Raw genomic sequence first — 14029 nt, 5'->3', positions numbered from 1 at the left:
TGCTGCAAAGTAAATTGAAATTGTAGTTGTTTTTTCTTAACGTTTCGCTGCAGCGATACTTAAAATATAAAACTTAACAAACAATATTTTTCTTTTCGTAATTGGCTCGGAAATTGTTTAATTCGTCCAGGCAACAAGAACAAAAGCATCATGTAACTTTGAATTGCTGCTGGTAAACAAAAAAACTTAAATGCTGCGTATAGACATAGTTCGTTTTACATAATTCATACATATTTGTAAATATATACGGAATTGTTTTCGATTTTTGTTTGTTTTCTTATGTTTTGAGAAATATCGTATAAAGGAACAAGAGTCATGCCAAACAAAACTGTTCAAAAAACTGCTCCTAATTAATTGTGGATACAGCTCCGAAAGTATAGTTCGTACAATCAAGCATTATTAAAACATAATGTACATGTCGTTGCTCTTAAATCAAATCGATGTTTTCGTAGAGCTCACATCTTAGCATGCCATATGCGTTTTTTTGGTGTGTGATTTTCAATATTTTTGCGTTTTTATGTTTTTCTTTTTTTTTATACCCTTGCAGAGAATATTTGAAATTTTACTCGAATATGTGTAACCTTTTAAAAATTCCGATATTAAAGCAAATGTTGTTAATTCTGAGGCAAAACGGAACCAATTAGTCATTGATCCGAATAGCCAACTGTATCTTTCAGAAGAGCAATAAGATAATTGTTCTCGCTTGTAATAATCGATTTGCACTAACTGTCTATTTGGTCTGCACGGGTATTTATTCTTCGGAGTGCCGAAGTTGGCTTTTCTTTCTTGTTTTTTTTTTATTGTTTTATTTTAACAACATTATTACGTAGCTTCTCTTTAGACGCTGATTAAGTGGGGTTCATTTGAGCTTGTTGCCTACTCTATATCAGGTTATATAACAGGAATGCATGACTAATAATAATATAAGATACGAACTATAAGTAGCTAGATATAGATAGAAATATACATATATAAATTTATATTTATATATATATATATGTATATATATATATGCGCATATGGGCTACTAAATCTTAAGAGAAGGTGGCAGGGGGATTTGGGGGAATGTTTACTGCTTTGTGCTAATCAAAAGCCAAATTATAAAATTGCTTCGTTAATCAAGACAATTTGTTTATAAACTGATAAATTCTTAGAAAACTTTCACTCGACACTCGCCTATGTATGTATTCAGTATATGTGTGTGTGTGTGTGTTTGTGTATGTGTGAATGTACAACAAATAAAATAAAAATAAAAAATATCTCTCGGGCAGGCAGGCAAACTTGAACCATTTGGCCATTGGGCCTTGGTTACAGGTTTAGGACTTTTTCACATTGTGCTTGCTAACTACGGCCTGCAATTTGTGCAGCTGACTAAGTAGATTGGCATTGGTCTCCTCCAGTGACTCGAGGCGTTTCTTGTAATCATGATTCTCGGTAACCAAAATTTCAACGCGCCGCTCCAATTGATCCATATACTCCTTCTTTTTACGACGACTTTCCTGAGCGGAGATCTGTCATAACGAAACCCAAAAGTTACATTACACAATTCACTTGAATCTTATGCGAAAACTTACCTTATTCTTAATTTTGCGTCGTATCTTCTTCAGTGACTTTTCTTCGGCTTTGGTCAGTGGCAGCTTCTGTGGTATGGGATAACCCTCGGCCAGAAGCGTGCGTTTCTCCTCCTCTGTCAATAGCAGGGTGCCCGTGGAACCTTTCTACAATTGCAAAAATAAAAGTATTTAATATTAAATATGAAAAATATATGAATATCAAAATATATCAATTTTAAATCGATCGAATTGTGAACTTATTATTTGGAATTATTTATTTAGTTACTTATTTTTTTAAATGAATTAACTGAATGATAGTAATATTTATTTTCTATCAAAAAGTGTCGAGTGAATTGTCTGTTGAAAGACAATTACTTTGAAGAATTATTAAGTAATCTACATTATTTAAATTTATTTTTGAATATCGTATGATGGAAGAAAGTTCTGGATTATTAATTAGCCTATAGACTCTAAAGTCGTGTTATAATCCTAATATGGCCAATCGAGTAAACAGTTATATTGTTTTGTCTCATATTGAAGTCAAGATTGCTTACCGGCTGGGAGCTTATCAACGGCGTGTGTATGGGTTGCCTCGTCGATGTTGCGGCATTATTCGAGGCACCATTGCTGCTACTTGCGGCGGCGCGTGCCAAAGCTGAGGCAGCGCGTCGCGCGCTCCCATTGTTGGCTGAATCAGCTGGATTGGCATTGGCGGCTGCATTGGTAACGGCGGATATCGAAACGGCGGAAGCGTTGGGGGACAGTGGCGCATACAAATGTTCCGGCGACAAGTTACCTTCGGAGTCATCGCTGGGCAGAGAGGAGGGCGGCGTCAACGGTATGCCATACGCATGCGATTTACCCGATGAACTGTTGTTGCTGGCCGCACTTTGTTTCTCACTTTTGATGGCTATCTTGGGCACCATAAGGCTGCTTTGGCTTTGGCTGCTCTGACCAAGCAACAGTTGCTGCTGCTGCTGGGATTTGATGAGGTTGTTGCTGCTTGCAGTAAGCAAAAGTCCACCATGCTGTTATAAAGTAGGGCAAAACAACGACAATAACAAAAAATGAAAGCTGTTTAGCATGCGAGAGTATTATATGTGACTCACTCACCTTTTGGTCAAAGAGCAACTCTGTTTGTAAATTGGCCAGATTGATGCTCAGCTGATGGGCGCTGCTGTTCTGTGAGTTTGGACTGGCGGGGCAGCTAGAGTCGGGCGACATTGGCTCATCCTTGATGACTGCCTCATCGATCTCAATGTCTGAGCATATATCGGGTGATATGCTGCCCTCCCTAGCCGATGACACCGACGAACTGCAATCGTTATCATCGTACATGTCAGCCAAGTGTTGAGCTTGTTGAAAATGTTCCAATGCCACGCTCATGCTATTGCTGCTGCCATTGCTGCTGTTGCTGTGATTGCTAACGCTGTTGCCACAATGCTGCTGCACTACATCGCCATGGCCATGACGACCAAGGACTGCGTTCGTGGGCGCCAACTCCGTTATGGCTGTGTGTAATGCGGGATTGGCGCTGGTGCTGCTCATGCTCAGCATGGCACTGCTGCGATTATTTCTTGTGGGCGGGTGTAGTGTGAGGCATTTGGGATCAATGGTGATGCGGCCACTGCCTGAGTAGCACTCGTCATCCATGTCTGCAAAGAGAGCAACGAAAAGAAAATTGTAAGTCGTTTGCTGTATGCGGCCATTTTTTAAGTTATCGATAGCATTTCACGTAAGGGTAACGCGATAAATTGGCAGCACTGATTTCGGTTAAAATTCCGATACATGCAGCCATTACGATATTACTTGCAAAATGTAACTAAAAACCAATTCCGTTGCGATTTTTGTTACGAAATTCAAATCTTTTTCTCGTATAGACAATTAGTCGCTGCCATTTTGAAGTGAGTTTCTTCTGTTTCTTGCGTTCCTTTGATTAATTGTTACGTCTGCTACGCTTGTTTACGTCTCAAGTCTAAACCACATCAAATAATTCAATATGTGCGCAAATATTTTGTAGACTAACCTACTTTTGTTTCTCGCACTGAGCCAAGTTATTCAACACAAATATTATCCAACAATTTGATATTCTTTTCTGTAACTATGCAAACAGGCCCCAAACATTGGATCACTTGCCGCAGAAGCTGGCGGCGCGCGTCAGCAGAAGCTCATGCCAAGGCACTTGTGTTTGCACATGATGTTATTGTAGTATGTACAATTCACATATATACGTACATACGTACTAACTTGTATGTGTTTTGTTGTTTCAGCCACGTTCTTGTCTCTCCTACTCAGAATGCTCTTTTTCATAAATTTTAATTTTATTTACACAATTGTTGTACAGTTTCCATTAAATTACAAATAATGGAAATTATAAAAAAAGAAACAGGCCAGCCTAGGTAGCAGCAATTAAACATGCATACATACATATATAGATTTATACATACATATATCTGTATGTGTATAGGGGAATATTACCAGCAAACAGCAACTATAACAATAACAATAACTGATATCGCGTCAAAGTACAAAACTTCATGCACGAGTACTGCGTTAAATTGCTAAATGCTACCGCGACAGTAAAAACACAGAAACTGTTCAACTGTTTTTTTTTTTTTTTTTGTTTTTCTCTTTTGTCATTTGTTGTTCACTATGTACATGGCCTAAATTTACAATGGAGCCACCAACTGGCAACTGTATTTGTCTTGGCTTTGGCTTTTAAGAAAAACGTTAATTGCTTACGTTAACGGTTAACCAAATTAATCGATAGCAAACGCATCAACTTAGCATTGATGATTATACCCAAATATCGATAACGAATATGCATTAAAATACCTACCATCGATCTTGGCCTGCAGGCTTTTAGGTGAATCAGGTAGGGAGTCACCATCGCTGTTGAGACTATAGGAATGCTCCGTTTTGATTGGACCCGTGCCATTGAGCAGCGCATCGGAGATGAGCTTGTCATGGAGTATTACGGCTGGATCCTTGACATCGCGATCATAAAACCAATCGTGCATATCGTGATCGCTGCTTATTTTCAAGGATTCCGTCTGTAAAAATAGAACACGAAATGAAGCAACAAAATTAGTAATTAGCAATTAGTAAATGTACAAACGAAATACGAGACGCGGTCGTGTTGCACAGCGATAGCACGCTTATATAACTTAGAAACAAAAGTTGAAACACATATTTGTGCAAAACAATAAAAACAAAAAACACTAACAATAATTTAAAAGCAAAGCGCACGAAATGCTAGCACACGTAAAACCAAAAACGCAGCGATACAGATACACGGACCCATGCAGATAGCTCCAAAAATACAACAACAATTTCAAGTAATAAACAATATTATTAGAAAAAAGTATATATATAATAATAATAATACGTATAGAAGATTGGCAGTCAGCCTTGCATGTGGTGCGCAAGGTATGTAGTATATTTTTGTTTGTCAATCTTATCTAAGGCGACAGCGACTCTATCGTACCCTTGAATTCTTCATAGATTCAAACAAAAATACAAATAAAAGCAATTTCAAGTTATCATTTTCCGAGTCATATAAACTGAAGTGGTGCCTGGCTCTTGAATGGATTTATATGTCTATTTTTGGTTTGATATCGAATGCGTATAATTGAAATCGGTTTTTAAACGAGCCGCCATCTTTTTGCAATAGAATAGCGATGATTCGCATCCTGCATCGATATGTCCTTTCGAGTGCGACTATCGATAAGTGTGTCGGACAATCAGTAGTTAAAAGTTCATCGCAACGCATGCCAATTTGTGCAAGGCTTGCAAAAAACATACATTTAAAAAATATGAAATATGAAAGTGTGTAAGTGTGTAATAGATTAAATAAATTATAATTAAACAGAGCGCATTTAGTGGTGTCGTCGTGAGCGTGATTAGTTGTCAACAACCTTGAATAACAGCCAACAGCCGTGTGCATGATGAGCTTGTGGATTTGGATTTGAGCACAAATGCGATTTGCAACAAGTGTTTGTTTGTTGTTTGCCGCTCGGCAGGAACGAGTTTGCTGCTGCTGCTGCTTCTTCTTCTTTCTGCTGTTCTTCATCTGCCCAAAATACATATCCAGAATGCGAATGCGAATTTTGTTGGTACGTAAGTATGTGGTATATTTATTTGAAAGCACGATGATGTAATCTCACAATGTGTGTGCCAGTTCTTGTCAAAATAATACAAAAAACTGCTTGAATTTACTTAATTGCTGTAAGCAAATCTACGGCCATAAATTGTTGACCCATATAAATGCGACACTTTCTGTTTGCGCGCGTGTCAGTGTGTGTCTCTGCATATACACATATGTACATATGTGTGTGTATAGCGTAGAATGATAAAAAGTGCATGTAATTACACTTGGCTTTAAAAAGCCATTAGTATGTAAAATATTTTTTGCCTTTAAAATGTTCACATTCTAAGCCACACTCGAATGGAAATCCAGTTTTGGCCATAAGAAAAGGGAACGTCGCAGTTACAGTCGCCTGTCTGCAAGTATGTACATACTTACATACATATATGTAGGTGTGTGTGTGTGTGTGTCAGCCGGCTTGCGTGTCACAGCAGGTATGATTCTCTCTTTGAGCGTCCAGTCTCTTCGACTGCTGCTTCTGCTTCTGTGTGGGTCTTCTTTCAAGCTTACCACTTATTCGTATCGTACACGGTACATAAACTTAAACATTGATTACCGTTTGCACGCGTGCATTGTATGTATATGTGCCACAAACATACATATGTACATATGTATGGATACATTGGTATGTGCGAGGGTGGATTTAGAAGTACCCAACCATTCACCCGCCCATACGTGATATGCAATTTGGTGATTGTATGTCTGTTGACAACGCTCATTGAAATTGTGATGCGGCTTGCATCGATAGTTTATGGTAATTGCGATGTGTATTAGTATCGATAGCACGACTTAGAGCAATTGCATTTGCCAGTTACATTTTCATGCGTGGACTTAATTATTTTTATGATCCGCCCTCGTTTGCATGTGTGCGTGTGTGTCTGTTCGTCTGTATGTATGTGTGAATATCCCTGCACAAGTGCTTTCTCCACATTTTAGCCGCGGCCAAGAATCAGCAAAGTAGCTGCGGCAGCAGAGAAGCGTAAATAAACTCTGCAAGTGTATGTGCGTGCCAATGGTGTGTGCGTGTGTGTGTGTGATTGTGTTTATGATGAGTTCATCGAACCTTGGAATTGTTGAGAATTAGCAATTCTTGAAAAATGTTACCAAAACGGGCAACATAAACACACACAAACACACACACACATCGACTCTTTGGCATTCAAAGAGAGGGAGAGAGCGGGAGCGAGAGAGAGAGAGAGTGAGATTTTGTGAGGAACTCAATGATGAAAGAAAGCCAAGAAGAGACAGCAAAAATAAAAATGCTCGCAGGCATTTTGCTGTTGTTGTCTTTGCCGCCACTGCTGCCTCAGACCCATCTCCCCCACTCCCCTCATTCTCAGCTGTTGTTGTTGCCCGCTGCTGCTGACGGTTTGACTGTTGATCGTTGTATGATGATGGCGGCGGCGCTGTGGGGCATGGTTACCGACAAATCAAACTTATGGAGCATCTCGCTCGCTAAGCATTCATTGTTGCACGTTTCAGGTGTTGGTTTTTTCATTTTTTCGTTGTTGTTGCTGTTGTCGATGAAAGCCGCTTTGGTGAAATGCCAAGGGCGACTGACAAGTCAAGTGCCCCCCAATGCACTCGAGTGCCTGCCTGACTCTGACTCTGGCTCTTAAGCTACGAAAAAAAGGCGCTTAGGCAATAGCCTGGCCTGAAGTATCTAATGATCATCTGATGCGCGTCTTCGCTTATATCGATTGTACTACTAAGCGCTCTGCGCACTATCGATGACACAAAACCCGTTATCGATGCAAATGAGCACCTGTTGCGCCCGTCACGTGTGCGTGTGTGCGGTGTCGTTTTGTGTGTGTATGTGTGTGTGAGAGAGAGCATGAGTGTGTGTTTGTGTGTAGTGTTCGACTTGTTAGTTTGATGAGAACTTTTCCACATTTTCTTTGACTGCACTTCATTTCGAAATCTATTCAAAAACAAAATAAAAAAAACCAAACGAGCCGCCTGAGGGTATTTGTTTTACATACGTATCTCGACAGCATTAGCATATCGCCTTCGTTCCATTATACAATTTTATTCAAATTTTTTACGTAGTCCCAGCCAGAAAAAGGGTGTAAAAGACATAAGGCAAAACCAAAAAACAAAAAAAAAAAAAACAAAAATACGAAAAGAAAAAAATACAATTTCATAAAAATAATTAAACTGGTTATAGTTTTTTCAGTCTTTCTTTCTTTACTTTTGTTGGTTGTTTTTGTCTATAGATACATTTCGATTTTGCTTTTTCGCTTGCTCCACAAATTGGATTGATTAAATAATGTTGCAGCAAGCGAAAACCTTTCACATTTATAAAACTGCAGTTGTGTGTGAGTTTCAATGCTTGTTTCTCTCTACGTATGTACTACGTATGTATGTATGCATGTACATGTGTACTTATGTTTGTGGCCACAAAACACAACACACACTCTTAAAGTCCCATACATATGTATCGGTTTTCTTTGTGTTGTGCACAGCATTTTTAGTTGCTCTTTATTTCTTTTCAATTTTTATGCTTGTCTGTCCCACTGGCTTTCTGCTTCTTCCTCATCGTCATCATCGTCATGATCATCATCATCATTGCCATCGTCATCGTCATCATTATCTTTGCTGTAAAGTGAAAGGTGCTCCCACAATTCAAAAATGCTTTTTAACTTGAAAAATTGCTACGCTTTGGCTTGCGCTTTGGTTTCTTATAACGTTTTGCGTTTTTGTTTTTGTTTTTTTTTTTTTTTTATTTTTTCGGCCATTGCCTGGCAGTCGAAAAGCGTGGTAAATGGTAATTGGTAAACGTAAAGTGGCCCAAAAAGAAAGTGGACGAACAGAAGAATGCTAAAAGGCAACCCTACCCCCGTTGACTGCCTTTCAAATGCCGTTACAAATTAACCGAAAATTAATTTCATTTAATAAATCCGAAATTAAATCAACATAATTTATACTAATTATTATAATCAATTATTCATGTTATACATTTCATGTTAATTCCGCAAAATTGCCATCAAATGATTGTTTGAAATCTTCAAATGAACCTTAAGTAATTTTGAGATTTACATTTGATTTGAAAGTATTTAAAACAAACAATCGATCGAGGGCGATAACAAATCGATAAATTGATGTTTCGATCATTTTGTTTGTGTGCAAGCGCAACTGACGACTAATTGGCCTTGTTGAGATGCCACAAACACAAAACATTACGTATACGCCGTGTGTTGCAACCCCTATGCAACCCCAAAACCCGATTGGCAACAAATTCAGCAACAACAACAGCAGCAGCAGCAGCAGCAGCCAAATGACGTGTTTTTGCCGTATTCAAGTTATAAATATAACACAATTGGTATAATAATAGCAGCCGGCACACACACACACACACACAGATACACAAATGAAACTGCCCCACTGATATGGCGGGGGCGTGTGTCCTATGCGGGTTTAAGCTTATCAACAACATACATACACACACATGTGTGTGTGTGTGTGTGAAATTAAAGAGAAGAGTACGCAAGCAATGAGACGCCCTGACGTAGAAAAAACCCACCCGCCAGTTAACTAATTCGTGGCTATAGTAGAAATATTTGCACAAAAAAAAAGAAACAAAATTAAAACGGAAATGTTGTGAAAGTTTGCGAATGGTTTGCGCACAACCCACGCGTAGAGACCGGAGACCAGAGACGGGAGACTCGGTTACCATTGCATCTACCCAACTGGAGGCGCTGGCGTGTGTCCTAATCGCATTTTGTGGCATTGTGGTTGCTCGCTCCATACGCTTGGGTGTTAAAGTGGCTCAAAGTGGTTGACTTTGACGCCTTTCACAAAAACCAAAACAGCCAACAGCCAAACACACCATAAAACACAAATAGTAAAAGACATTGTCAAGAGGCCATCCGACGGAAGCAACACACAAAATTATGTAGATCAACACACAGAAGTAATCAGCATACGATTCGCAGCTTAAACAAATTGATCAAGAGCGCGCTTTTGCTATCTATCTATAGACGGGTGAATCACTTAGGAGGATCATCAATATTGACTCGATTTCCACATGACTCATTTAATTGATAGTGCTTATACGGCATTGACATTGAACGTGTCGCATGGGAAATTAATGTGATAAGCAAGACTCTTTTAATAGGGGCCATTATCGATGGTACCGATCGAAAAGAAACTGCACACAAAGCTGGTTTCTTTATTCACAGATATTGCTTCTACATATATAATAGACTACTTTTATAGTAAGTAAATAGATTAATATATAATTCAAAGAAGCTTAAGTTTCTACATGCTATTCCTGTTAATTTTGAAATTAAAAAATGTCGTATTTAAGAAAACAATAGTAAGATCTCAATCAAATGTCTATTTAAAATGCTTAACGCATTAACTACTCTTTAAATACTGATCCTAGCACACAACGCTAGTTTCTTTATTCACAGATATTGCTTCTATATAATAGACTACTTTTATAGTAAGTAGATAGTTTTATATATAATTCATTCTACCTGTATTCCTGATAATTTTGAAATTATAAAATGTCGTATTTAAGATAACAATAGTAAGATCTCAATCAGATGTCTATTTAAAATTAACTACTCTTCAAATACTGATCCTAGCACACAAAGCTAGTTTCTTTATTCACAGATATTGCTTCTATATAATAGACCACTTTTATAGTAAGTAAATAGTTTTATATATAATTCAAAGTAGCTTCAGTTTCTACATGCTATTCCTGTTAATTTTGAAATTATAAAATGTCGTATTTAAGATAACAATAGTAAGATCTCAATCAAATGTCTATTTAAAATGCTTAACGCATTAACTACTCTTTAAATACTGATCCTAGCACACAAAGCTAGTTTCTTTATTCCCAGATATTGCTTCTATATACTACTTTTATAGTAAGTAAATAGTTTAATATATAATTCAAAGTAGCTTAAGTTTCTACATGCTATTCCTGTTAATTTTGAAATTATAAAATGTCGTATTTAAGATAACAATAGTAAGATCTCAATCAAATGTCTATTTAAAATGCTTAACGCATTAACTACTCTTTAAATACTGATCCTACCGGTTCACACTTAAAGCTTAAACCAGCTTGTCAGCTAGAAATAGATGCTGCCTTATGGTCGCAACTCCTTTGCCAAAAGCACCCCCCAACCCAACCCGACAACAACTGTCATTACGTGTATTCGCACATGCCCAGCTCCTGTAATGAGGCCCCAACTGTTGCACAACTTGTTGTCATCGCTCTCGCTGTGTTGTTACACTTATCGTATAACACTTCATTAACAAAACAATATGGTGAACACCCACGCACAGGCGGTGGAGAAAAAAGCTTCCGTCTCCTGCCCTTCTCCTCCTTCGCCATTTGCTCCCCACATATTGTAAATTCAATCTATGAATAATTCACACAGAGCCTTCAACTCCTGCCTGACATTGACGTCAAAAGTAAACTAAACAGCTGCTCGCTGCTGTTGCTGCTGCTGCTGCCGGCCGCCCACATGCCAAAACAGATTTAAGAGAGTGCAAAGAGCAACAAAGTGCGGAAAAGAGAGCAAAACCGCAGGCAACGTTTTTTTTTTTCTTCTTCTTTGTAGTGTGCGCGCATCCTGCACTGCGCAGCGCGTGTAAAATTCGCATGAATGGACTGTGTGCGACTCACTGAATGGTGGGGGCGTCGTCTCTTCAAGTGTAACACGATGATACTATACACACATACAATTACACTCTGCACACACACACTGTGCGAGTGGACAAATTTAATTATGCGCGCTTTTGCCATATGTTTGAACTTTTTTCATAGAAATGTGCCGCTAACAAAATTTGCAATGGTGCCATCGTCGCAAGTTTTGTGTTGCCTCTTTGTATTTTTTTGGTTTTTTGGCATTCGCTTTGTATTTTAACCTGTTTTTGCAGATTGCAACGCTCCACTCCATTCCGCTTATTGGAAATGTCAAAGTTAAGCAATACGCAAACACACACATACAGATACATACATACATCGAGTCAGTCGCATAGACAGCGTCACCATCACACATAGATATTGTTTTACTTTATAGCATATTGAAAGTATCGTGGCTCGAACTAGTTATTCAAATATGCTGAGCAACCGTCTCTCGTCTCTTGTCTCTTGAGACAGTCGCAGAGACTGTTGCCAAGCACGTTTTTCAGTTTTTCAGTTTTGTGGGTTCTCGTGTGCATTTAAAATAGCGGCTCGCTGCACTAAGCCGTTAGAAACTCAACATAACCTCAAACAGCAGCAAACTGCACACACACACACACCTATGCATATGGCAATTCTTTGCATTCACTTCGGTTCGGTTCGGTTAACTGTTCTATTGTTGTTGGTCGGGTAAAAAGGGTGTCAAATTGAAATGGTTAATAACATTATATACGCTCATAGAGCTAGCAAAATTGAAGTTGGCAAACTTTTGCTTATATAAGCGAAAGTTGCATCAAAAAGCGTTGAAATGTAAATTATAGCTGATTATTTCTTTGTTTTTTCTTTTTTGTATTTAATTTGTGTTGTTGTTGTTGCTGCTGCTGTTTTTTGTTTTTTTTTTTTTTTGTTGTTGTTTTCGTTTGCTGCTTTGGTTTTCCTTGTGTTGGCCACACTCAATGGTAGATTGGCAAGCTAAGTAAACTTGCTGACTTATTAACTTGAACTTGTTTGTTAATGCTGCAATTTTCTTCTCTCGACTTGACTTTTGGTCTTACCAATTTTGCCCCGTTCGAGAGACGTTTTTTGCCATTTGCTTTCGTTGCGGTTGTTGTTGTTGTTGCTGTTGTTGTTTCTTTCTCAGTCAGCATTCTTTTGTGAAGGCGACCGCTCGTTTTTTTTTTGTTTTTTTTTTTTTTTTTTTGGCTTTCGTCGACCCAAGGTAATCATTTTTACTGGGTTTCTTTAGTGCATAAAACAAAAAAACAACAAACTACAAAACGGTCGAAAAAGTCTAGTTTCTATAATGGAATGTCAAATTGCTGCAGATTGTTTTTAGGACAACACACAACAACAACAAAAAAATACAAAATACATATTTCCTGTTTCCTTTCCATGCCGGAAGATTTGACTAGAAGCTCGCACTCTGGTGTTAATAACCCCTTCACTATACACTGCTGTATACATACTTTTGTGTAGCAGTGTACGCACATACAACAATGTACGTACCACTCACATGCATAATATAAGATTAATTTGAAAGCTGTCTAGCGTGACGTTTTGTTTCCAAGCAACATGTGCCCTTATCGTTTCGAAACAAAATGAAAATAGAATTTTAGCTTCCAGCAGCAAAACGTCTTGGTCCTTATCAATAACTTTGGACCACACCGAATACCTAATACATACATAGTACAACGGCAATGTGTACTCACTTTCTCTCTAAATGTTGTACTGAGAATTATGTAATAATTATACGATCCGGTTCAGTTTTATGAGAAAAAAACTTCCGATAAAAGATGATAGCAAACTGAAATCTATGTTGATAATGCTCTTCTAAGATGTCACATTATTAATAAAAAAAAAATGTATTAATATGAGTCTGGGAAATAAACCATATTATGTTCTAATTATTATAAAATATGGATTGTTTATTTAGTAACTACTGTTTAATCAGAAATTATTTCTTATCTCTTAAAAGACAGTAAATCTTATCACAAATCACAATCGTTTTTATTATGATCTTTGTATGGGAAAGTACAAATCGATCTCATAAGACATTAAGATTACAATTTCCAAATTTCCCAAATGCATTTCACAATGGGATCCCACAGTGGACTATGAAGGAATTTCCAAATCCGTAGTATTTTCTTATCTCAATTTTAAAATTATTTATTATGATCTCTTGTCTACAGCTTGATAGAAAATCTGATCTGAATGACTTGTAGAAAATGTTTCTATTCTCGGAGTTATTTCAAGTTGTTATCATATAATAGATTAGTCTTCTAGCGGGCACAGGAAATTCCCATTGAAATCTTTGAAAAGTATCCCAAATCAGATTTTTGCGATTAAAGGGATAAAGGCTCTAATCTATATGACTTGAATTCCACTTTTTTGAATGCAGTAGAATTTCACAACTGATCTTCTAATGGCAAAGGACAAGCATTATTTATTATTGATCACTTGTGTACAGTCTACCATAAATAATAGTTATTTCTGAGTAAATTTATAATTATTCAATGGACTTGTTGAAGTAATCAATATTATATTTATAAATATAAAAATGTGTGATGGGTTGCTGACACAACAGATAAGGGACAGCACTTGAAAAATTATGATGATTGCAACAGACTGTGTGCCGTGCGCCTCTTGAATAAAAGGGGGATTTTTATTTCAATGAAAACACACGAGATT

The 14029-nt window shown here is 37.6% G+C and overlaps 1 protein-coding gene across 1 annotated transcript in view; it reads right to left on the bottom strand.

Moving 5' to 3' along the window:
- Positions 1-744: 744 nt before the first annotated feature.
- Positions 745-14029, bottom strand: part of LOC117571217 (cyclic AMP response element-binding protein A) — a 17111-nt gene continuing 3826 nt past the window's right edge. Inside the window, exons 2-6 of the mRNA XM_034253265.2 lie at positions 4393-4606; positions 2667-3208; positions 2108-2581; positions 1575-1718; positions 745-1511 (exon numbers count right to left, since the gene is read on the bottom strand). Coding sequence (XP_034109156.1) covers positions 1317-1511; positions 1575-1718; positions 2108-2581; positions 2667-3208; positions 4393-4606 — 1569 coding nt within the window. The 3' untranslated portion in view covers positions 745-1316. The remainder of the gene's footprint in view (positions 1512-1574; positions 1719-2107; positions 2582-2666; positions 3209-4392; positions 4607-14029) is intronic.

Source organism: Drosophila albomicans, chromosome 3, assembly GCF_009650485.2.
Source record: "Drosophila albomicans strain 15112-1751.03 chromosome 3, ASM965048v2, whole genome shotgun sequence".
NCBI lineage: Eukaryota > Metazoa > Arthropoda > Insecta > Diptera > Drosophilidae > Drosophila > Drosophila albomicans.
This window is presented reverse-complemented; position numbering and strand designations above follow the sequence as displayed.